This window comes from Papio anubis, chromosome 3, assembly GCF_008728515.1.
Source record: "Papio anubis isolate 15944 chromosome 3, Panubis1.0, whole genome shotgun sequence".
Classification (NCBI taxonomy): Eukaryota; Metazoa; Chordata; class Mammalia; order Primates; family Cercopithecidae; genus Papio; species Papio anubis.
Genome location: NC_044978.1, coordinates 97,684,556 through 97,707,061, shown reverse-complemented (window position 1 = coordinate 97,707,061; position 22,506 = coordinate 97,684,556). Strand labels below are relative to the sequence as shown.

The window sequence follows — 22,506 nt, the reverse complement described above, 5'->3', positions numbered from 1 at the left end:
CTTCAGGAGAAAGATGACACAGGTACCCCTCAGCTGCCTGAAGCAGACTGGGAATTTCATTCACCCTTAGCCCATGCAGCCCGTGTGACCCACACACACCTCAAGGAAGGCCGAGATAGAGTCTTGAAGAACACTCAGCTGACAATGAGATGCATGTTTGGAAAACGGCAGTGAGGAGAAAACCCAAAACTGAAAGTGAGTCACCTTTTTAAGTTGCACCCTCTGAGTGAGTCCTTCACAGGCGCCCACAGCAGCTCTCTGGAGAGGACGCCCCCACATCAGGGAGGCGTGGGCCTCAACACATGCTCTCAAGCCTCCACACTTCTGCTTCCTAAGTAGGTTGAAAACATTTCCAAAAATATGTTGTATGTATTAGTCACCATATGCCTAATATATACAGTCCTTCGCCTCCCACCCCCTGGACGTTTTATTGGCAAGGATTAAGAATTTGAAGCTAACCTGCCTGGGCGCGGTGGCCCATGCCTATAATCCCAGCATTTTGGGAGGCCAAGGCGGGTGGATCACGAGGTCAGGAGTTCAAGACCAGCATGGTGAACCCCGTCTCTACCAAAAATTCAAAAATTAACCAGGCGTGGTGACGGGCGCCTATAATCCCAACTACTCAGGAGGCTGAGGCAGGAGAATCGCTGGAACCTGGGAGGCGGAGGTTGCAGTGAGCTGAGGTCATGCCACTATACTCCAGCCTGGGTGACAGAGTGAGACTCTGTCTCAAAAAAAAAAAAAAAAAGAAGAATTTGAAGCTAACCTAGAATCAGACTGTGGATCTCTCTTGGGCTTTGGGCCTGTAATGGGCCAGTAGGCCCCCTCTTCCTCCCCTTAGGAGGGATATTAAGAAGAATACCTAAGAAGTAGTTAATACCTCTGGAGTCTCTTGAATTTAGAAAACTAAGAGGCAAGTGTTTACCTTTCTCTGTGAGGCCTCCAAGCTGGTGGCCGCTTGTACGGGAGTCTTGTCATAGCTTTTGTTTATAAATTTTGCATTGGTTTGCTTGATCTTTAACATTACTTTATTCAATAAATATGCATCTAAATATAATTGTTTTACTTTTTTAAATTTATTTATTTTGAGATGGAATCTCACTCTGTCACCCAGGCTGGAGTGCAGTGGCGTGATCTCGGTTCACTGCAAGCTCCGCCTCCCGGATTCATGCCATTCTCCTGCCTCAGCCTCCCGAGTAGCTGGGAATACAGGTGCCTGCCACCACGCCTGGCTAATTTTTTGTATTTTAAGTAGGGACAGGTTTTTAACCATGTTAGCCAGGATGGTCTCGATCTCCTGACCTCGTGATCTGCCTTGGCCTCTCAAAGTTCTGGAATTACAGGCTTGAGTCACTGCACCAGGCCCAAATTTTATTTTTTCAATTGACATGTACATATTATATATATTTATGGTGTACAATATGATGTTTTAAAATATGTATATATTGTGAAATGGCTAAAGCAAGCCAATCGACATGCATTACCTCATATATGTACCATTTTTGTGATGAAAACACTTAAAATGTACTCAGTAATTTTCTACTGCACAATACATTGTTATTATCTATAATCACCTTGTTGTACAATAATCCCCTGAATTTATGCTTCCTGTCTAACTGAAAATTCTGCACCTGTTACCCAACAGGAGACTTAAGTCAGGGTACAGGCAAACAGCATCACATCTTTAAACAACTGCTGCCTGTTTTCTCCAGAATGCGTTTCATTTGTAAATAATATTTGTCTACTAAATATAAATACTTGAGTAAAACATTTAGGACTGGCTGCAGGTATGCATGACTGGCTAGATCTTGATTACTTGGACAACTGTTTCTGCTTTCAGACTAGAGAGCTCCTGTATGGGAATAAATCTGAGTTTGGAGCTAGCAGTTGGAACCTTCTGGCTAATTCTGTTGATTTCTGCCCTCTTAGATGCTTACAGACTCCCATCACATGGGTCTACTGTAGAGAATTCCCAGGGGGAGATGGACTTATTGAGTTGAATGGCAGCCTTCCTAACTGGAGGCCATTACCAGTATGTAGTGGGGCCCCTGCAGACGGCCCATCTGCTCATCTCTCTTGACCCAGACTTTCAATGACAGTATGTGTGGAAGCCAAGCTTTTACTTCTTGATCCTGAACGAGACTTATTTTAGGCTCAAGACCACATTTTCATTGTGTAATTTCATCATCTGCATACACAGTATTTAGCAAGGATTCACAATAGGGTCAGACCCTAAATTAAAGAAAAATAAGTTGTGATTTCTGCCTCTAAGGAAATGACCTTTGAAAGGTAAAAGAAAGAAGTTGAAAACACACGTGAATAGTTTCATAGGACAAGTCACTTTGCCCTTTACTTTCTCTCCTTTTTCCTTTTCTTTTTCTTTTTCTTTTTTAAGTTCTGGGATACACGTACAGAACGTGCAGGTTTGTTACATAGGTGTATGTGTGCCATGGTGGTTTGCTGCACCTACTCTTTTATTTTCTAAAAATGGAAGAAAATAAAACTGACCCTCCTCAAGTATTTACTAGTATGAATACAGAGTTCATTGTTCAATAATTTGAAAAGAGCCATGAATAAAAACGTGATGCAATTGGCCCAAGACACACGTGGCTGAAGGCTGGCCGGGAATATTTTCCTGATTAACTTTGCATCCAATGTCCTGGGAGTTTCTTCTCCAAAGGTCTACCCTGGAACCTCTGTTGACCTTTACTTCCATCCAGGGTAGTGTGTTCAGGACCACACAGCTAGCTATCTACAAAGTGGGGAAGACTTTATTGAAAGAAGAAATACAGGGAGGGCCAGGCAGAGTGGCTTGTAATCCCAACACTTTGGGAGGCTGCGGTGGGCAGATCATAAGATCAAGACATCAAGACCATCCTGGCCAACATGGTGAAACCTCATCTCTACTAAAAATACAAAAATTAGCTGGGCATCATGGTGCGTGCCTGTAGTCCCAGCTACTCAGGAGGCTAAGGCAGGAGAATCGCTTGAACCCGGGAGGCAGAGGTTGCAGTGAGCCAAGATCGCCCCATTGTACTCCAGCCTGGTGACAGAGTGAGACTCCATCTCAAAAAAAAAAAAGAAAGAAAAGAAAAGAAATACAGGGGACTACCTATGAAAAGTAAGCATGTACTAGTCTTGCTGGTCATTTCAGCCGGACTAAACATCTCATAATAATTGTGCTTTGACATACAACCTTACTGCGACCTTCTAACTCTGAACCCAACATTTTCCTGGCCCCTAAATAAACCCTGTTTAGTGAAGAGAAAAGAAACAAGAAAATAGGAGATGATCAGTGATATCTGAGATAACATTTAAGGATAAATAGGACAGCCAGGCAAAGAATAGGGCAAGGATTAGAGTTAGGGCTGTTTACTGGCAAGGAAGCCATGGAGCAATCTCTGTCCATTTGAGATAGGGTTTTAGCCCCAAGGGATTGTATTAATTAGGATTACATTGGATGGCAGGTAATAGAAAATTATGTTATATTGGTTTAACCAGGTAGAAGTTTTGTTTTTCTCGTGTAACACAAAGCCTAGGGGTGGGAAGCCCAGGATTACTATGATTTTGCCATGACATGATGCCAGCAGGAATCGGTTTAGCTTTCATCCTCAAGTTTGTCACCTCACGGTCTCAAAATGGCTGCATGCCTCAGTGTCATGTACAAGTTCCAGGCAGAAAGAATTAGGCAGGCAGGGAAAAATACGATGTGCCAATGGAGACACCTCCCTTTAAAGAGCCTTCTGCGATGCCTTACACAGTAATTTCTACTTATACCTCATTAGTCACTATTGTGTTATACTGCTGCCCATCTGTGAGACAGTGTACGTGTAGTACCAGAATAAACAAAACCTGGGTTCTGTTACAAGGAAGAAGGGGAGATTAAATATTTGATAGGCAACCAGCAGCGGTTGCAATAGTGACATAAAAAAACAACAGAAAACCTTACGTTAATGTTTATATTGCAGTCACATTAATTAATTTCATCCCCTTTAAATGCAAGGTGGTGAATGGGCAGGCATCCTTTTTTAATAAAAGATGTATCAAATGTCAGAAGCAATCTGACATGTCCAAGATCGTCAGAAATACAATCCAATACCAATATGAAGTCCACGACCTTTATAATACATCATGCTACTTAAGAATTCTGATCTATACAGGAGGTCTTAGACATCCAAGAAGAGTATGTTTCAGGACTTTGTGAAACTCCATATTTAGGATAAGACTATAACATGTCACTTCCCTAATAGTATAGGAGGAAAGAAGGGATAAGAAAAGAATAACAAAGCCTCTTGGAGATAGACGTTAAGCTTCCAGGTAGGTTCATTCACTATCGCTAATAGTTGTTAACAACAGTGGGCCCAGGTGCAGCGGCTCACACCTATAATCCTAGCTACTTGAAGGTTAAGGCAGGAATATCACTTGAGACCAAAAGTTCAAGACCAGCCTGGGTAACATAGAGGGACCCTCATCTCTGAAAAAGATTTAAATTTTTTTTTTTTTTTTTTTTTTTCAGCCAGGCATGGTGGCATGCACTTGTAGTCCCAGCTACTTGGGAGGCTGAGGCAGGAGGATTGCTTGAGCTCAGGAGTTCACCACTGCAGTGAGGTATAATTGTGCTATAGCACTACAGCCTGGGTGACAGAGCAAGACCCCCATCTCTGAAAAAAATAAAATACAATAACCTTAAGCTAATACTCATGAAGCCCTTTGTTGTTTATGGGCATTGCCTCATTTCACCTTCTTACCAGCACTCTGAGTTAAGCACTATTACTATTGTCTTTCTTTTACAGGGGAGGACATGAAGGTTCAGAAAGGTGAAGCAAACATGCCCAGTGTCATACAGCTAGTATACGGCAGAGCTAGAACTCTAATCGCAAGCTTCTCTAACCCCAGCACCTAAATATCAAACTTAACTTCCTTTCTACCGCTTTCCATGAGCTCTGACTCACTCTTGCAGAGCAGCCTTATGGAGAATAGAATTCCAATTTGGACCTCAACAAAATTATGAATGATTACATCCCATGTTTTATCAAGGTTATTCATCTCCACTGTAAACTGTAGAAATTAAATCTGCACATTCTGAGAGTCTTCTGTATTTAAACTCTTTTAGCCCTGCCACTGATGCCAAATTCCTAATGACTACCCAATTCATCGCAATTGGCCTCATCCTGTAGACTGTTCTCTGCTCTTCTTCTTGTGGAGTGGAGTTTGCTATCATGGCTTGGCTGTCATTAATGTGATGAATGTAATTATCCCTTTGAGCCATTTCTATTAAGATTCTGGTCTTGAGTTGGCAAAATGGAATTTAATCGTCTTGAATATGGGGTAAGAGAGCGTCCTGGGGGCTTCTGTGGCATTCCAGAGCTTAGGCCTGCAAAGAAGTCTTAGTGTGGAGGCCGGTAGCGCAGTCTCAAATCCCAGGTCTTAAAGCTGGAAGAGGGGAGGTGGCCTAGTCCCTGACAAACCAGGCAGGTAAGGCATGATTAGCGCCATTTCAAAGGGAAGGTGACTGAGGCTTGGGAGCTTAAATGAAACAGCAAGGGTCATACAGCTGGTTTCAGAGCTCAATTCAATCCCCCCAGGGAGAAGGAAGAATGGAGTGACTCATTTCCTCACCAAACAGGAACCTGTACGTTGTTTTGACAGAACTTTATGTCTATCCAGGCTCTTTGTTATTCTGACAGAGAATGGCACAGCCTATTCTTCTCTAGAGCCAATTTTCAAAATTAGCAAGGAAGCTGTGACTGTCGCATCTCTTTCATGTGTCAGTGTAGTCAAGACGGTGATCGGTGAAATGTTTTAAATCGTACTCTAAATATACATACAGTGCTGGAGGAAGGTGGGGTTGGTTCATGTTTCAGCCGCTCCTGTGTTATAATATCTGAATGCTTGCTTTAAGCTCAGATCTCCAGGCTGCTCCAAAGATGGGAATTTCTTACAGTGTCGCTCTAGCAAACTGGAGGGCAGCTTTTCATTGTTTAATTATTCACACGTGGGGTCTGAATGTGCCATGCTCATGCCCTCTTCCAACACACTTTAACTCCCAGCCTGTCTGCTCCCAGCCGGTGATGTAAATGTACCAGCTGCTTCCTAAGAACCAGTCCGCATCCTGCAGGAGGGGCTGGTTCCTTTCCTGGGCATCAGCCTGCCTGCTCTCAGCCTAAGCTCTCTCGCCAACCATGGTGGCTCCTTGCATTCCTACATCCTCTTATCTGAGAATCAGAGAGCATAATCTTCTTACGGGCCCGTGATTTATTAACGTGGCTTAATCTAAAGGTTCTCAGTCAAATTCTTTATGATCTACTGATTGTGGGGGCATGGCAAGGTTTGCTTGAAGGAGCTTGGCTGGTTTGGGCCCTTGTAGCTGACAGAAGGTGGCCAGGGAGAAGGCAGCACACTGCTCGGAGAATGAAGGCGCTTCTGCTGCTGGTCTTGCCTTGGCTCAGTCCTGCTAACTACATTGACAATGTGGGCAACCTGCACTTCCTGTATTCGGAACTGTGAGTCCCCTCTCTGTCCGTGCCTGTGTCTGTTTATGTGCCTAGTACGTTGGGGGTGGGACCCAAGTCCATTCCCTAGCTGATATATCCATTTAGAGGAATAAATTCTACACACACTAGATGCACTTGGACAAAGCGCCCTGCCAGCAGTTTAAAGCGGCATGCTTAGCTGTCTGTGACTTGACAAAAAAGCCCCATATTAACAGATGCAGTGCTTTCTCAACAAGGCATTTTTTTCCTGCTTCAGTGCCAGTGCTGCTTTTTTTGGGGTACTCTTTTTCCTCAATAGATGTAACTTCTCTTCCTTCTGTAAATAGAACTGAAGAGCAGTTAAGAATAGAATTTGTACGCATAGATCTGTTGCCTCTGTTGGGTATTTATAATTGCAAGCAGGCATCGTCCCTTTATTGAGACAGTCTCTATACCTGAAAACAGGTATAGTATCAGCAAAAAAAAAAAACCCCAAAAACAAAACCCTATGTATAAAACATTTATATCCATGTTATTTTTATTTTTGATGCTTTTTAAACCTATGGGATACAAAGAAATATGCCTTGAGCACCCATATTTCCATTGCCTTGATTTAATGGTTAATATTTTGCCACATTTCCTTCATATATTTTTTGCTGCAATGGTCCGGAGCAAATTGTAGCCATCATGACATATCACCCCTAAATACATGATTGTGCATCTCTGAAAAATAAACACAATTTCCTACATGACCCATGTCCATTTTATGCAAGCAAATGCCTCGTGTCACCAACCTCTAGTGATATTTTTCCAGCTCCTTTTGTTAGTAAGCTTTGAATAAGGATTACAGACTGATGTGAACGGCTTCTAACAATCATATGAAAAGTGTTGCTGTGTGTGCCTCGTGTTTGGAACATTTGCAAATGTATTCCTCCTTACGAACCTAACTAGACGGGAAAAATAGCAAGGGTTGACTTATGTGTAAATTACAGTCAGTGAGCAAATGAAAACAGAGACTTTAAATAGAGTTCCTAGAGCCCAGATCAAAAAAGCTTGTCTGGTCACATTTAGATAGTGCTACCACCCATGACTCTGTGGTGGTAGCCCCTGCCTCCTTTGTAATTAGCTGGACCAGCCAATTTGTTTAACACAGCAGGTGCTCTTTGATAAATAGAGCTAGGTTCTTGGAAGCAGATCATTTGTTCTGCATTTCAGGATTATCTGGTCCCATCTTACTGGAATGTAACCCCAGGATCCAAGAGAAAGTATCTAGCTTAAATCTGAATCATGAGCATCTCTGAGGAAATAATGACCTTGCAGAAGCTTTTCTAGACAAACAGACAGTGGCAGAGATTATGAAAAGGCTCATTCCTCTCTCAATGGATGCTGAGGTTGGGATCTTTGAAATTCAGTGCAATGATATTCTTCCCTGCCCACCCATTCCCATCCGCTATCCTTCTTCATTGCTATGTTGTTTTCCTAGGGTTGCTGTCATGAATCAACCCAAGTTGGGTATCTTAAAACAACAGAAATTTATTCTCCCACAGTTCTGGCATCCAGAAGCTTGAACTCAAGGTGTCAGCAAGGTCGTGCTCCCTATGAAGGCTAAAGGGGAGAATGCTTTCTTGCATTCTTCTAGTTTTGTAGGGGGTGGGGGTGGCGCTGCAGGTGTTCCTTGGCTTGTGGCTGCATAACTCTACCTCTGCCTCCAACTGTCTGCACATGGCCTTCTCCTCAGTGTCCTCTTTAATTCTCTTTGCCTTCTCCTCTTCTTATAAGGATACTTATCATTGGATTTAGGGCCTACTTGGATACTCCATGGTAATCTTATCTTGAGATCTTTAATTGCATCTATAAGACCCTTATTCCAAATACGGTCACGTTTACAGGTTCTGGGTAGACATCTTTTGGGGGCCACCACTCCACTGACTACAGATTCCTGCTATTCCTACACAAAGATTCCTGCTATTGAGGAATCTTTCCATTTGTTTACTTTCAGTTTTATAGCCTAATTGAAGGAAGGCCCTTATACTACTTAATAATTTTCTCTTCTACAAGTACATGAATCAAAGGCAACATTTTTACTGAATAACTGAATGGACACAGGGAATCTATGAAAGTATGATGCTAGGGAATTGCCAGGATGGTGTTTCCACATTTATCTGACTTTCTTAGAAGCTTCCAGTTGCTGTGTATGCTTTGTGAGAGAGTTCTGTGCAGCTGTTCCCTGATGCTACTGGGGATAATTACTCAGTGAATTAGTGACACATTTCAGGTACTGTAGTGTTCTCTAAGGAATCCAGGCAATAAGAATTGAAGCATGGTACCTCCTCTCTAGGAGTTGACAGTCTGATTGAGAAGCTGAAATTTATACACATAAGAGATATAAGGAATGATTCAAGGCAGATGGAAATAAGTCATTTATAAGTAGAGTAGGTAGTAAATTGAGAGGAGGGAGAGATTGTCTACACTGGTGAAATTGATCAGGGAAAGCTTCCAGTTGGGAGTTGGGGGTTTAAGCTGCATCTTGAAGTGCTTAGAGGAATGAGGTAGAAACGGGTAGAAAGAGGAAGTATTTCAGGGATGGTAAGTGGCACAAGCAAAAAGGTTAGGAGCTAGCTGTGATTGTCACCAAAGCTTGAAAAACTATCATTTGGAACAGTAAATAAGGCTGCTGGGCCAGTTTAGCACCCTTAGGAGCAGGAATGATGGGTGATGGCTGCATGTCCAAGATGGAGGCCTTCTCTTACCTACTCTGGGTCATAGGATCCCAAAAGCAGGCAGAGCTCGGGGTATCTGCTGGGCTTCCTCCACCCTTTATCTTAGCTTTGGACTCCTGGCACTAGGGGAAGCTTGCCCTGTATTCCTTATGCTTCCAGATGCACAGACCCTCCTGGATTTTCCTTTCTCTCTAACACCAATGCACTCTTGTCTTCCTGAGTTCATGCCTAGCTCAGACACTGGAACTAATCCAGTACATGGATTCAAATTTAGCATGTGGCCCAGGTTTCTCAAAGTCAAATGCCTACAGGAGCAAAGCAGGAATTTTTTTTGTTGTTGTTTTTTGTTGTTGTTGTTTTGAGACAGAATCTCACTCTGTTGCCCAGGGTGGAGTGCAGTGGCACAATTTCAGCTAGCTGCAACCTCCGCCTCCCGGGTTCAAGTGATTCTCCTGCCTCAGCCTCCTGAGTACCTGGGATTACAGGTGCCCACCACCACACCTGGCTAATTTTTGTATTTTTAGTAGAGATGGGGTTTCACTATATTGGCCGGGCTGGTCTTGAACTCCTGACCTTGTGATCTACCCACCTTGGCCTCCCAAAGTGCTGGGATTACAAGTGTGAGCCACTGTGCCCAGCCAGGAATTATTTTAAAATGTGCATCATTCAGGCATAACACAAAAGGAGGTGGTGAGGCCTCTGGCCAACTGCAGAATGAATATATAATGCCCAAAAGCATTCAAATTCAATTTAAAACAAAACAAAAACCCTGTGTCCAATTTAGCAGATCACTTAGTCATGCCTGGTTTGGCCTTGAGGGCCAATAGTTTATAACAACTTGGCCAAACCGATTCGGAATGTTGGGCCAAACACTTATTGACCCCAATGGGAAAGACACCAGTTTCAGAAGGATGAAGAACAGACCCAGAACTGACAAATGAGACACTGGGTTTTACTGGGGACTTACATATAGGGGAGAGTCCACTGGCAGCGGGCTGGACAGGAGAACCCCTTTGCGTGTAGTCCAATGGCAAGAGCTGGACAGAACTGCAAATGCTTGCAAAGACATGCATTTTATATTCACTTAGGACCCTCTCCCTAACAATCTCCACCTAGCAACCTTACCTTAAAACAAAGGACGTCATACAGCCCATGTTTCCTGGGATGGGCTAGGGGCTAAGCTGTTTCTCATAGTTAAGGAATGACCCTCTGGGTTGGCCATTCCCGGATTCCTTAGCTTGAAACTCCGAACCACATGCAGGTGTGTCTGCTATACAGGGTCAGTCTCAAGGTATGCTTAAGTTATTGCTATCAGGTGTGTTTATACCAGGGCCTTTCCTTCTTTAAATATGTCTATTGTCACCTGATGCCTTGACCTAGAGGACAGTGAATTTGACAGAAGAACCCTAAAACCAGAGTATTTGGTGTGGAGTCCCAATCCATAGATCAGGGTGCAGAGAATCTAGGACAGCCCTCAGGTCTACAAAGAGCAGGCCCTAAGGATGAATGACAGCGCTTTCCTTCCCCACATGCCCTCACTCGCAGACCTCCATGACCATTCTTTTTGAATTTCCTAGACCCCAAAGGGAATCTGGGAAAATAACTTTCAGCATCATGGGCATGAGCATGGAAACAGCCTTCTCATCTTTCTGGGTCTATATTTACAGCCCTGCACATGGAGAGACTTGTAGATGAAAACCTTAGAACAGTGTAGGTTCTGAGGATCACCCACTTCAGAAGTAGGGACAGAGTTTGTTTTCAAAATGAAGATTTGGAGGGCTCTAAATCAAACCTACTAAAATTAAAATCTTTGGGAGTGGGGCCCATACATTTTCATGCTTAAGCCTTCCAGGTGATTCTCATGCGGCCTCCCCATTTTCTTTTTTTTTTTTGAGACGGAGTCTCGCTCTGTCACCCAGGCTGGAGTGCAGTGGCCGGATCTCAGCTCACTGCAAGCTCCGCCTCCCGGGTTCACGCCATTCTCCTGTCTCAGCCTCCCGAGTAGCTGGGACTACAGGCGCCTGCCACCTCGCCCGGTTAAGTTTTTGTATTTTTAGTAGAGACGGGATTTCACTGTGTTAGCCAGGATGGTCTCCTGACCTCGTGATCCGCCCGTCTCGGCCTCCCAAAGTGCTGGGATTACAGGCTTGAGCCACCGCGCCCGGCCAGCCTCCCCATTTTCATGCTTGACAAGCTCCCCAGGGGATCCGTATGGGCACTACAGTTTAAGAACTCTTCACTCCAGCTGCAAAGCCAATTCACCTTGACTTCCCCTGTTGAAAATTATCACTCCTCTCTGTGTCCCCACTCAGTGCTATATGCATCAGGAACGTTTACCCTGTGAGTTCTGTGAGTTCTGAGGAGATTTGGGGATGCAGTAATGTTCATATGCCCAGCTTCTGCACAGCTTGGGGCAGAATTAAGTTAAACCAAATTAAGTGAATTTGCCTCATATCTTGGCCAACTCCTAAATGTTTCAAGCTGTGATAAAGAAGACCCTGGTTGGTTTCTTTGGAAGGGAATATTGACCTTGCTCATAACGATACAAGCTAGGCTCGTCACTGGGATTGTCATTGAGCTGGTTGGTCATCACCTGTGGCTTTTGTAACATTTCTTTAAATATTTAAGTCTCTTTTTTTTTTTTTTTTAAGATGGAGTCTCGCTCAGTTGCCCAGGCTGGAATACAGTGGCATCATCTCGGCTCACTGCAACCTCCACCTCCCAGGTTCAAGCAATTCTCTTGTCTCAGCCTCCTGAGTAGCTAGGACTGCAGGCACCTGCCACTACGTCTGGCTAATTTTTGTATTTTTAGTAGAGATGGGGTTTCACCATATTGGTCAGGCGGGTCTCGAACTCCTGACCTCTGGTAATCTACCCACCTCAGCCTCCCAAAGTGCTGGGATTACAGGCATGAGCCATTGCGCCCAGCCTAAATTTTTAAGTTTAACAAAAATCCAAGAAAAAAACTTTGAATTTGGTGGAGTGGTGCTAGTACTCGTGGTGCATTTGGTTCTCCACACACCAAACCTTCATGAGCTAGTTACAGAAAAGTAGAGTTTTTTCATCTCCTTCCCACTTTAAAAACTTTTAGTTCCTATCATCCTTGAAAATTTTTCTCATGTTTGTGCCATATTCTGATGGTATGACCTGCTCTTGCCTGTGGTACAAAGTCTGAGTGAGCTTGGAGCAGATGCACAGTTAGTTTGGGACTCGCTTTTCAAAGTACCTGCCCTTCGTTTTAGGAACACAGTGATCAACAAAACAGCTAGGCGTGGTTGCTGGAGGATGACAGGTCCTGGAAACTAGTGCCACTAACTGTGCGACTGACTTCCCAGGAAGCCAGGAAATGCTGTGCTCTTTCTAGTTTGAGTCAAATATTTTTGGTTTGTAAGTGGAATCACTAGGAACAATATTCATGCTAGAATCTAGAGAGAAAATTATACTTTATTTTCTTATCCCTATAGTAGTAGTACTAAGTAGGGATAGCTTATTTCCACTAGAGTTTTGTACTCCAGAGATTAAAATGAGCAATTCCAATTTTGAAACCCAAATCATCTAAGGCTATGGAAGTGTTACCGGTGGCAAATCTGTAGCAACCTCAATTCTTAACACCTCAGAAGAAATAATTTTTGACCAAGGGGCATAAGGCAGGGTGAGAGGCCAAGGTAAGTTTTAGAGCAGAAGTGAAAAGTATATTAAAAAGCTTTAGAGCAGGAACAAAAGGAAGTACACTTAGAAGAGGGCCAAACAGGTGATTTGAGATCAGCTGGGTGGTTTGACCTTTGACTTGGGGTTTCATATGTTGGCATGCTTCCAGGGGGGTTGCATCCTTTCTCCCCTGATTCTTCCCTTGGAGTGGGCTGTCTGCATGCACAGTGGCCTTCAGGCACTTGGGGGATGAGCATGCACATTGTGTTTACTGAAGTTGTGTGTGTGCTCACTTGACGGGTTTTTCTCCTTGTCAGTTGAGGATTCATACACCAGTTAAACGCTGCCATTTTGCCTCTTAGTGTGCATGCTTGAGTCTACTCCCCCAACTCCCCTGTGACCATCACCTGATGGTTGCCTGACATTCCTGATTGTGGGGAGGGTGGCCTTCCCTGCTCATGATTGCATAAGTACCTACTGTAACAAAAGGATGAGGTCTCCCGGAGAAACTGCCAAGAGCGGTAAGAGTTATGGGCGGCCTTATGTATGCCCTTCCAGCAAAATGTGGTAGGCCCCAGGAGTCAGAACCACAGAACACACCAAGCTCTTAGAACCAAGGATTCCAACCACCAACCACCTCCTAGGTTAACTGACTCAAACCTAACCTGCAACATACACCTCTGACAAACTGCACAGACTTCATGCAACAAGAACATTCATTTTTGGGCTCACAGGCCCAAAGAGAGCTTTGAATCAAACCCAGCTGGGCGTTCCAGGCTTTTAAGTGGGGAGGTTGCTTGCTTCCATTTTCTTTATCTATTTCCATTTACCCATTACACCCTGGTCTGGCTTTTCAGTATCCCCTTCTCTACGTCAAAGCTGTGTGGCAAGACCATCCTTAGTAGCTCCTTTTCCTGCCTGCTGACTTCAGTCAGACCTGGGCCAGGTATTGGGCCATGAACTCCATGACCTGGATAAGTATCTTTTTAAAAAAGTTTTGTACTAATGGAGATTCACACAGGAAGGTCCAGATGATTGTGGCTGGATTCTTTCTGGGGTGAATGAGTCGGGGGTGAGTGGAATACAGTGGATTGCCTTAGATTCCATTTCCTCCCCACTTCATTTTCACTGTGTTAGGCATTCCCAACACTTTCAAAGTTCAAACCAACAGGGTGAGCTTTATGGATTTGCCAGCAAATGTTTTCCAAATTGAGTCTCCAAGAATTTGTTTCTTTCTCATTGAAATTGAAAAGGGGAAAAAAAAATGTTGCTGATCTCTGGATTTGTCTTGTCCTGTGTTTTGAGCATCTGAAGTAGAATTTGGACGAGGACCTGGAAGGAAGGAGGCAGAGTTTATAGAGGAAATGGGGTAAGGTAGAGAAATCATATTCAAAAGGAACAAGATCCAGTCTTGGGGCAAAGCCAGGGCCCATTTGGGCTCAATGACTGTCGAAGCATTTCAGTTCAGCACATGTTTAACAGGGCATTTTTCCTTGAATTTTTAGACTTGTGTATTTTGAAGGAAATTGAAGCTGCATGGCCCTCATTCATTTACACTGAACTCACCAAAATCTTGTTTTGTAATGATTCTTTGATGTCCAAAGAGCATTGTAATCCTGTTTCATGGTCTTATTTCCCCCCCCCCTTTGAGTATTAGCAAATTCTTTTTTGCCAGCAGTAAAGTCACTCCAGTTCCAAGCTGTTCACTCCCTGGTCCAAAGTGTTCTCCTCCTAGGGAGGTCACCCTACACCAAACTCAGCAGTTTCAAGACGCCACTCTGATGCTTGGCAAATTGTGCTTGTCTTTCTAGTTCCATGACTATGTCAGGTGGATAAGAGGCAACGTTGGGATGTCCGTAAGAATCTCACTGACTCTTTCATGCTTGGTTGACTTATTTTCTTCATTTTAACTTATAATGGAAAACTACAAACAATACAAAAGGAGAGAAAAGGTTATAATGAAACTCCATGTGCCCTATACCCATCTTCAGCAATTATGAGTTCAAGGCCATCTCATCTATATCTCCTTTAACTGTTTCGAAGCAAATCACAGATGACATGTCATTTCATCTGCAAACATTTCGGCACCTATCTCTAAAGATAGATTCTTAAGAAATGGGACCACCATACTAATATCACACGAAAAACAACCATAATTCCTTAATAACAAATATCTGGTTTGTTTGAATCATGAGCTAAATACAATCTACACATTGCAATTAGTCACCACATCTCTTAAGTTTCTTTCCTCCTCCTCCTCCTCTTCTCCGTTCTTCATCCTCTGCTGATACAAAGGAGTTCTTGAGGTAAATTCTGAGGAATATAGCTTTGGCAAATTCCAAATATTGGGCTAGTAACTGAAAAAGAGAAAAATAAAACAGTGATTTTGATTTACTGTCCAAGTTGAAAGAAATGTAAAAAAGCAAAGGTCCAAAACATTGAGCATTGAAGTCTATGCATGTAACTACAATTTTATTCAGGATGAGTGTCTTATGACCTTGTTGCCCAGAAGCTTTAAGGGGAGGACTTTTTTTTTATTTTTACTTTAGGTTTGGGGGGTACTTGTCAAGGTTTGTTACATAGGTAAACACATGTCACGGGGTTTGTACATATTATTTCATCATGTAGGTATTAAGCCCAGTACCCAGTAGTTATCCTTTCTGTTCCTCTCCTTCCTCCTACCCTGCACCTTCAAGTAGACTCCAGTGTCAGTCATTTCCTTTTTTGTGTTCAGAAGTTCTTACCATTCAGCTCCCACTTAGATATGCAGCATTTGGTTTTCTGTTCCTGCGTTAGTTTGCTAAGGATAATAGCCTCCAGCTCCATCCATGTTCCTGCAAAAGACATGATCTTGTTCATTTTTATGGCTGTATAGTCTTCTTTGGTATATCTGTGCCACATTTTCATTACCCAGTCTGTCATTTATGGACGTTTAGTTTGATTCCATATCTTTGCTATTGTGAATAGTGCTGCAATGAACATTTGCGTGCATATGTCTTTATAGTACAATGAATTATATTCCTCTGGGTTTATACCCAGTAATGGGATTGCTGGGTGGGATGGTAGTTCTTCTTTTAGCTCTTTGAGGAATTGCCATACTGCTTTCCAGAATGGTTGACTTAATTTACACTTCTGCCAACAGAGTATAAGTGTTCTAATGGGACAGCTTTAAGAGAATGGAGAAATATCTCCATAGGGCAATAATCTTACAGCTTCTTGATCACAGACCTCTTTCAATCAATAAATTTCTCCATTGCCTGTCATTTGTATAGTTATCTATATAAAATTATACACATATACTACTATATTAATATGTCCATGATAAAACAGGCACAAAAACATTGTTAAAGAATAAAATATATATACCTAAGAGTTCTATGACAATCTGCCCACTTTCAGGGCTCACTGGTAAAACAACTTCTTCAAAGTAAAAGGAAGAAAGTTGCTCACTGCCAGTCTGTGGGGTTGGTCTTGGAAGGAATGGGGCAGGAAATGGTCTACTTCTGCAGGCCAAATAAAACTTGGCAGGCCAAGGAAGCAGACATCGTTTTTCTCATAGTCATACTTCCCCCGACCTTTTTTTTTTTTTTTAAGCCATCACTCCCTCTGTGTGCCCATGTGGCCCCAATCCCTTCCAGCCTTCTCCGAGGCCCACCACCCCCAATCACACCTACTTTCATTAACACCAAGAGTGGAATTGGAGGATCCAGGTTTGTGAAACTTGAAATGTTCAGAATTTCAGTCCTCTTTTTAAAAAGGAAGATAAAATTGTGAATTCACAACTGGTAGGTCCCCGTCAGGTTCTTGGAAAGGCACATGCATACCAGGAACCTCGAACCATCTTCATCAGCCTCACAGTCATCTTCCCTCCCACGGGAGCTCTGAGGTACCAAATTCACCTTCCTTTCTTTCTGACTCCCTCTTTCTTTTTCTCCTATATTTTCCTGTAGAGCCAGCTCTGGGAATTCTGGTGCCCTTCTAAGCCCATTTCTTCCATGTTTAACTCTTGCGGCCGGGCGCGGTGGCTCAAGCCTGTAATCCCAGCACTTTGGGAGGCTGAGATGGGTGGATCACGAGGTCAGGAGATCGAGACCATCCTGGCTAACACGGTGAAACCCCGTCTCTACTAAGAAATAAAAAAAAAACTAGCCGGGCGAGGTGGCGGGCGCCTGTAGTCCCAGCTACTCGGGAGGCTGAGGCCGGAGAATGGCGTGAACCCGGGAGGCGGAGCTTGCAGTGAGCTGAGATCCGGCCACTGCACTCCAGCCTGGGCTACAGAGCAAGACTCCGTCTCAAAAAAAAAAAAAAAACTCTTGCATACCCAGAGCTGGAGCTGTCTTCCTTGTTGCCCTATGAGCCAAGAATGTACCTGTGAACCCTTCCCCATTTCATCCTTCATTAGCAGCTCTACCCAGAACAGTAAGAGAGGAAGAGGCCAGGGACCCCAGAAACAAGTCCACTTGTCATCCCAAGGATGATCATCCAGTGGCTCTCAGCCGAAGGTGAGATGACCTAGTGATTCAAGGCACATGCTCTGGAGTCAGACTGACCCCAGTTCCTATATAGTCTCTGCCAGCTGGGCAACCTTGGGTGAGTTACTTAGCTTCTCTGAGCTTTTCTCACCTATAAATGGGAATAACACTTACCTCACAGGCTGTCATGAGATTATGTAAAGCATTTAATATAGTGCCTGGTACATAGGAAACCCTTAAATTGTGGATTTTATCATGGGTAATGGAGGGAGTTAGAATATATTTCATCGATTCTAAGACATACTTCTTAATGTCTCCTGAAAGCAGATTCCATCTTGGAATTGACAACACCGTGCAAAGATAATTGGCAGTGTCTATCTTTCTTGGTTATCTATAAAAATAATGGTGCACCTTACAATAGATGTAGTCTTCAATTTGATGTAATTTGGTAACAACTAATTTTATCCACAGTGAGCACAGGTGGACTGAGATCAAGAAACTGGAGTTGCTGCAACCATACAGTCTCTTCTCTCTCACTGAAGAGGCAGGGAAATGGCTGACTTGAACTGAGAAAGGGGTAACTAGCTTAGGGGAAAGTCCATGGAGAGAGGCCTGAGCTACTTATCAGTGGCTGAGGCCTCACCTCCCACGCAGCTCTGCCTCCACAAGTGGGTCAGTCTTTACCACATCTGCCAGTCTCTTGACTCTGCCCCCGGCTCCCTCCCCAGCTGTCATTCCTCAGCTATTTAGCTCCTTGCTGCCCTCACACTGCAGTTCCTCTTTCCTATTTTCCTCCTTCCCCGCTTTGAAGAGGAAGACTGAATCCAGCGTGTTGCCTGGCTAGTGGTGTCTGTGGCCCAGAACCATAAATGTTTGAGAGCTGAAGGAGAACTTGGAGATGATTTAGTCTAATCCCCCTATTTTATAGATGAAGAAAGTAAGGCCTAATAATTTGCCCAAATGACTCAGCCCTGCCAGTAGCAAACTATGTGACCTTGAACAAGTTATGACATTTTTTTTGGAAACAATATTAAAGCATTCATCATTTTATGAAATGTGTCCTCAGGAAGCAATAAAATTGGAGCTAATGGTTAAAATTTTAAACTACCAGCTCTAGGCAGAGCAATGACATAGAGGTGACACAGTGTGGCAAGTGACCCTGCAGAGCACCCATCATGAATGGAGCATCCTCTGATGGAGTCTGACCACCTGGGCCTGCTCAGAATGGTAACATGGGACTTCCTTGACCAATTTTGAACACGTGCAGCCTGGGGCCATTTGACAGCAATAAGGCTTTATGTTTGAATATGCTATTCCAAGGATTTTTATCTAATTCTAAGAGTTTCCTATACAAAGGATGGCAGCAGAGAGGCAGGGCAGAGTTCAGTCATGAAACATTAACAAACTTTAGCTTGTATTGATTAAAAATGTGGCCTCTGGCTAGGTGCGGTGGCTCATGCCTGTAATCTCAGTACTTTGGGAGGCCGAAGTGGGTGGTTCACTTGAGGCAGGAGTTTGAGACCAGCCTGGCCAACATGGTGAAACCCTGTCTCTACTAAAAATACAAACATTAGCTGGGCATGGTGTCGTGCACTGTACTCCCAGCTACTCTGGAGGCAGAGGCGGGAGAATTGCTTGAACCTGGGAGGCAGAGGTTGTAGTGAGCCGAGATAGCACCATTGTACTCCAGCCTGGGCGACAGAGTAGACCCTGTCTCAAAAAAAAAGAAAAAAAGAAATGTGACGTCTGAAGTCATTCAAATCTGAGTACAAATCCTGGCTTATCACTGACTAGCTATGTAACCTCAGCTAAGCTTCAAGCCTCTTATCCTTAAATCAGGTTTTAATGATAGCACCTATCTCCTGCGGGTAAGAATTAAATGCAATATACAGGAAGCATTAGATGCCTGGAACATTTTAAGTGCATTATAAACATCAGAGATGAGAAATTAATGGTGATGAGAAATAAATGATCTCCTAGGAACCTTGCAGCAAATGCAGTGGCTCCCCATCTCATTGATGAGAAAACGCTGATTTGTTGAGGCTGAGGAAACTTCCCTAGGTAATCCAGCCAGCCTGGAACACAGGCATCCTGATTCCAGGACTGCATCGCTATTGTGTTGTCATGGAGACAGATTTGCTTGGATGTGTTAGGTTGTTTCACACCTTTATAATTCACTGGGGCCAGGTTGGGGGGCTGAGATGGATTCTGAAACAGAAAAGTAATTGCTTTATAGATTAAACTTTTCTGGGTAATGTTTGGGAAGTTTCTCTGGCCAGTTAAAATTATGCTGAAGATGACAGTTCCTGGTTTGTACAATTATTTTCCCACTGAAGTAGGCATAAGAGAGCAGACTACAGGAGTTCCCAAAGTCATTATTTAAAGCGATTAGTCAGAAATATTTTTGGCTGCATGAGCTAATTGGTGAAAGATTACAAAGGATCAAAGGGATCTTTTGCAAACACATCTGGAATAATCCTTCCCTGTTAGATGCTGGTGCAGTCTTTAGTAGAAAGAAGCATCTGGGCACCACTCCCTCCGCCTTCCTGTGATACAAACCCTGCATAGGTCTGAGGTGTCATCGGGGACGTGCTGGTCGAGTGCATTATGATCACAAGCATTATGATCCAGAGTTAGAGCTTGGCCCTGCCACTTGCTGTCTGCGTGTCTTTGGGCAATTGCCTTAACTTCTCTGTGTTATGATAATCATTGCATCAACCTCATGGAGCTACTGTGAGGACTAACAGGCTCTATCATGCACATGCAGCCCCAGTACAATGCCGGGCACATGGGCATTATCGATCAGTGTCAGCTACTTACGTGTCCATCTCTGCTACTGTACAAGCCAGCTTCCTTTCTTCACTCCCTGCACATTTTTCTCTTTAGAAAAGATACTCGCATGGTACTGGGCAGCAGTGCTGGTGTCTTATCACTCCAGGTCTTCCCGGAAGTACCCACCTTTTGGCCTCCTTGGGTTCTACTCAGATGGCAGCTGAACCTCATCAGGAAACTAATTCCTTTAACATCACAAAAGAAATCAGCACCTCTTGGGCCTGGCATGGTGGCTCACATCTGTAATCCCAGCACTTTGGGAGGCCGAGGTGGGTGGATCACCTGAAGGCAGTAGTTTGAGACTAGCCTGGCCAACACAGTGAAACCCTGTCTCTACTAAAAATACAGCAAATTAACCAGGCGTGGTGGCATGCGCCTGTAGTCCCAGCTACTCGGGAGGCTGAGGCACAAAAATCACTTGACTTGTCACTTCACTTGACTACTGGAAGGCAGAGGCTGCAGTGAGCCGAGATGGCACGACTGCACTCCAGCCTGGGCAGCAGAGTGAGACTGTCTCAAAAATAAAAAAGAGAGAGAGAGAGAAATCAGCACCCTCTCAGGTGCTTACTAATCTCCATGTACTGCTCTCAAACACCTATATAGTCTATTTCAGAGAATTTAAAAGCCCAATGACAGCTAGGCAGGTGTGGTGTCTAGGGTTCAAAAATAGGACAGCGAAGGTGAAAAAGACTAAGATAAAGTGTTCCATATAACTCAGGCATTTTTTCTTCAGTTACAAAAGACCCAGAGATGAGGTCAATGTGTGTTTGTTTTTGCTGTTTGTTTATTGTGGTGGTGTTTTTATTATTTTTTTGTTTGATTTTGTTTTTTAATCCCCCATTCAGTTGCTTAGTGTCATCTAAAGAAAGCATCAGGGAGATTTTTTTTTTCTTTCCCAGTTTCTTTGGACATGAGCTGCTCTCCTCTTTCTTGGCATGGTTGACAGGGTTGAATTGAGGCATATGGATCTCAAAGGAGCCCAGTGATGTGATTCTCCGTCAAATTCTTAACATTTGTTTACCATTTAGCAAAGGCAGGGAATTTCTATTAATAAAAATACTGGTTTACAGGAACAGATTTGCCTTGTCCAGTGGAAGTAAATTAATGTTCTGGAAAAAAAAAAATTGAGCAAGACATTTCCTGCTTCTTGGAAGTTCTTCTCTGTTCAGCGTTTTCTTTATATAAGTGTGATTTTTTTTCTTATTTTCCAAGCTAGGTAGCCTCCTGGTAGATGAATTAAGAGTTTACACTTAGGTAGCAAAAAGAAAACATTCATTCCTGGGAAGAGTATAATTTAATAACAAATACTTGTCAAATGCCTATGACGTATCAGGCATGTTCTAGGCTGTGGGGATTCTGCAGTAAACTTATATTCCAGTGAGAGGGCGGTAAATAAGCACACACATCATACATCAGATGGAAATAAGTGGCATGAAATAAATAAAGCAGGTAAGGAGATACTGTTCTACATAAGCAGGCCTTGCCAAGAAAGCAGCGGAACGCAGAAAGAAGTGAGGGAGGGAGCCATGAGGGCAACTGACCTTCGGATAACAGTGGCAGACAGGACAGGTGTGGTGGCTCATTTCTGTAATTCTGACACTTCGGGGGGCTGAGGCAGAAGAATTGCTTGAGCTCAGGAGTTTGAGACAAGCCTGGGCAACATAGTGAGACCCTCATCTCTATTAAAAAAAAAAAAATAAAGTAGCAGACAGGACAATCTGACTCCAAATCCACACCTATGAAGTGCTAACGATTCCTACAGCACAGGATTCCTGAGTAGCGAGTGAGAACCACCTAAGAGGAGCTGACACCCGGGTGGGCTCATGACCATCAGTTCCCTCTACTTCCACTTGCTTTCCCCCTGATTTATTCCTGATGGGAGAGGGGGGTTCTTACCTGGTCGAACATCACTCTGGACCATGTGCTCCGAATATAGATTTAAAAGCAATTGCAAATGCCAATGGCCTTCTCCACCTTGCCCCATATTCTTACTCAATGTCAATTCATGTTGAATTTTCTCATTCCGAAATTGTGTTGCCTTATAAATTACTCCAGCCTGTTCGTGTCTTTGTCATGGATATTCTCTAATTGCAGATGTACCCATGTCTAACCTACTTTTTTTCCCTCCTCTTGCCTCTGTCCTCTGTGGCATTCCCCACCTCAGTGTCATCCATAAATTTTGTGACACTTGCTCATAAGTCATCAGCCAGGGTACTGAATTAGATCAATGTGATGGCAGATTGTTAGGACACTCTCTGAAACACCTTCCCATGGCTGGGCTTAACACCCCTTTAGTTTGTGATTTCTGATCATTTTCAGCTTTCTTTGGACTAATAGTGAACATAAAATCCCAAGACACTG

The 22,506-nt window shown here is 43.5% G+C and overlaps 1 protein-coding gene across 5 annotated transcripts in view; it reads left to right on the top strand.

The window, feature by feature from the left end:
- Positions 1–22,506, top strand: part of LNX1 (ligand of numb-protein X 1) — a 205,951-nt gene that overhangs the window by 84,272 nt on the left and 99,173 nt on the right. Inside the window, exon 1 of one of the 5 annotated variants that reach the window (XM_017958818.3) lies at positions 4,576–6,503. The exons of the other annotated variants lie outside the window; for them this stretch is intronic. Within the exon in view, the coding sequence (XP_017814307.1) occupies positions 6,412–6,503 (92 nt within the window). The 5' untranslated portion in view covers positions 4,576–6,411. Of the gene's footprint in view, positions 1–4,575; positions 6,504–22,506 lie in introns of those variants that run through there. 5 annotated transcript variants of the gene reach the window in all.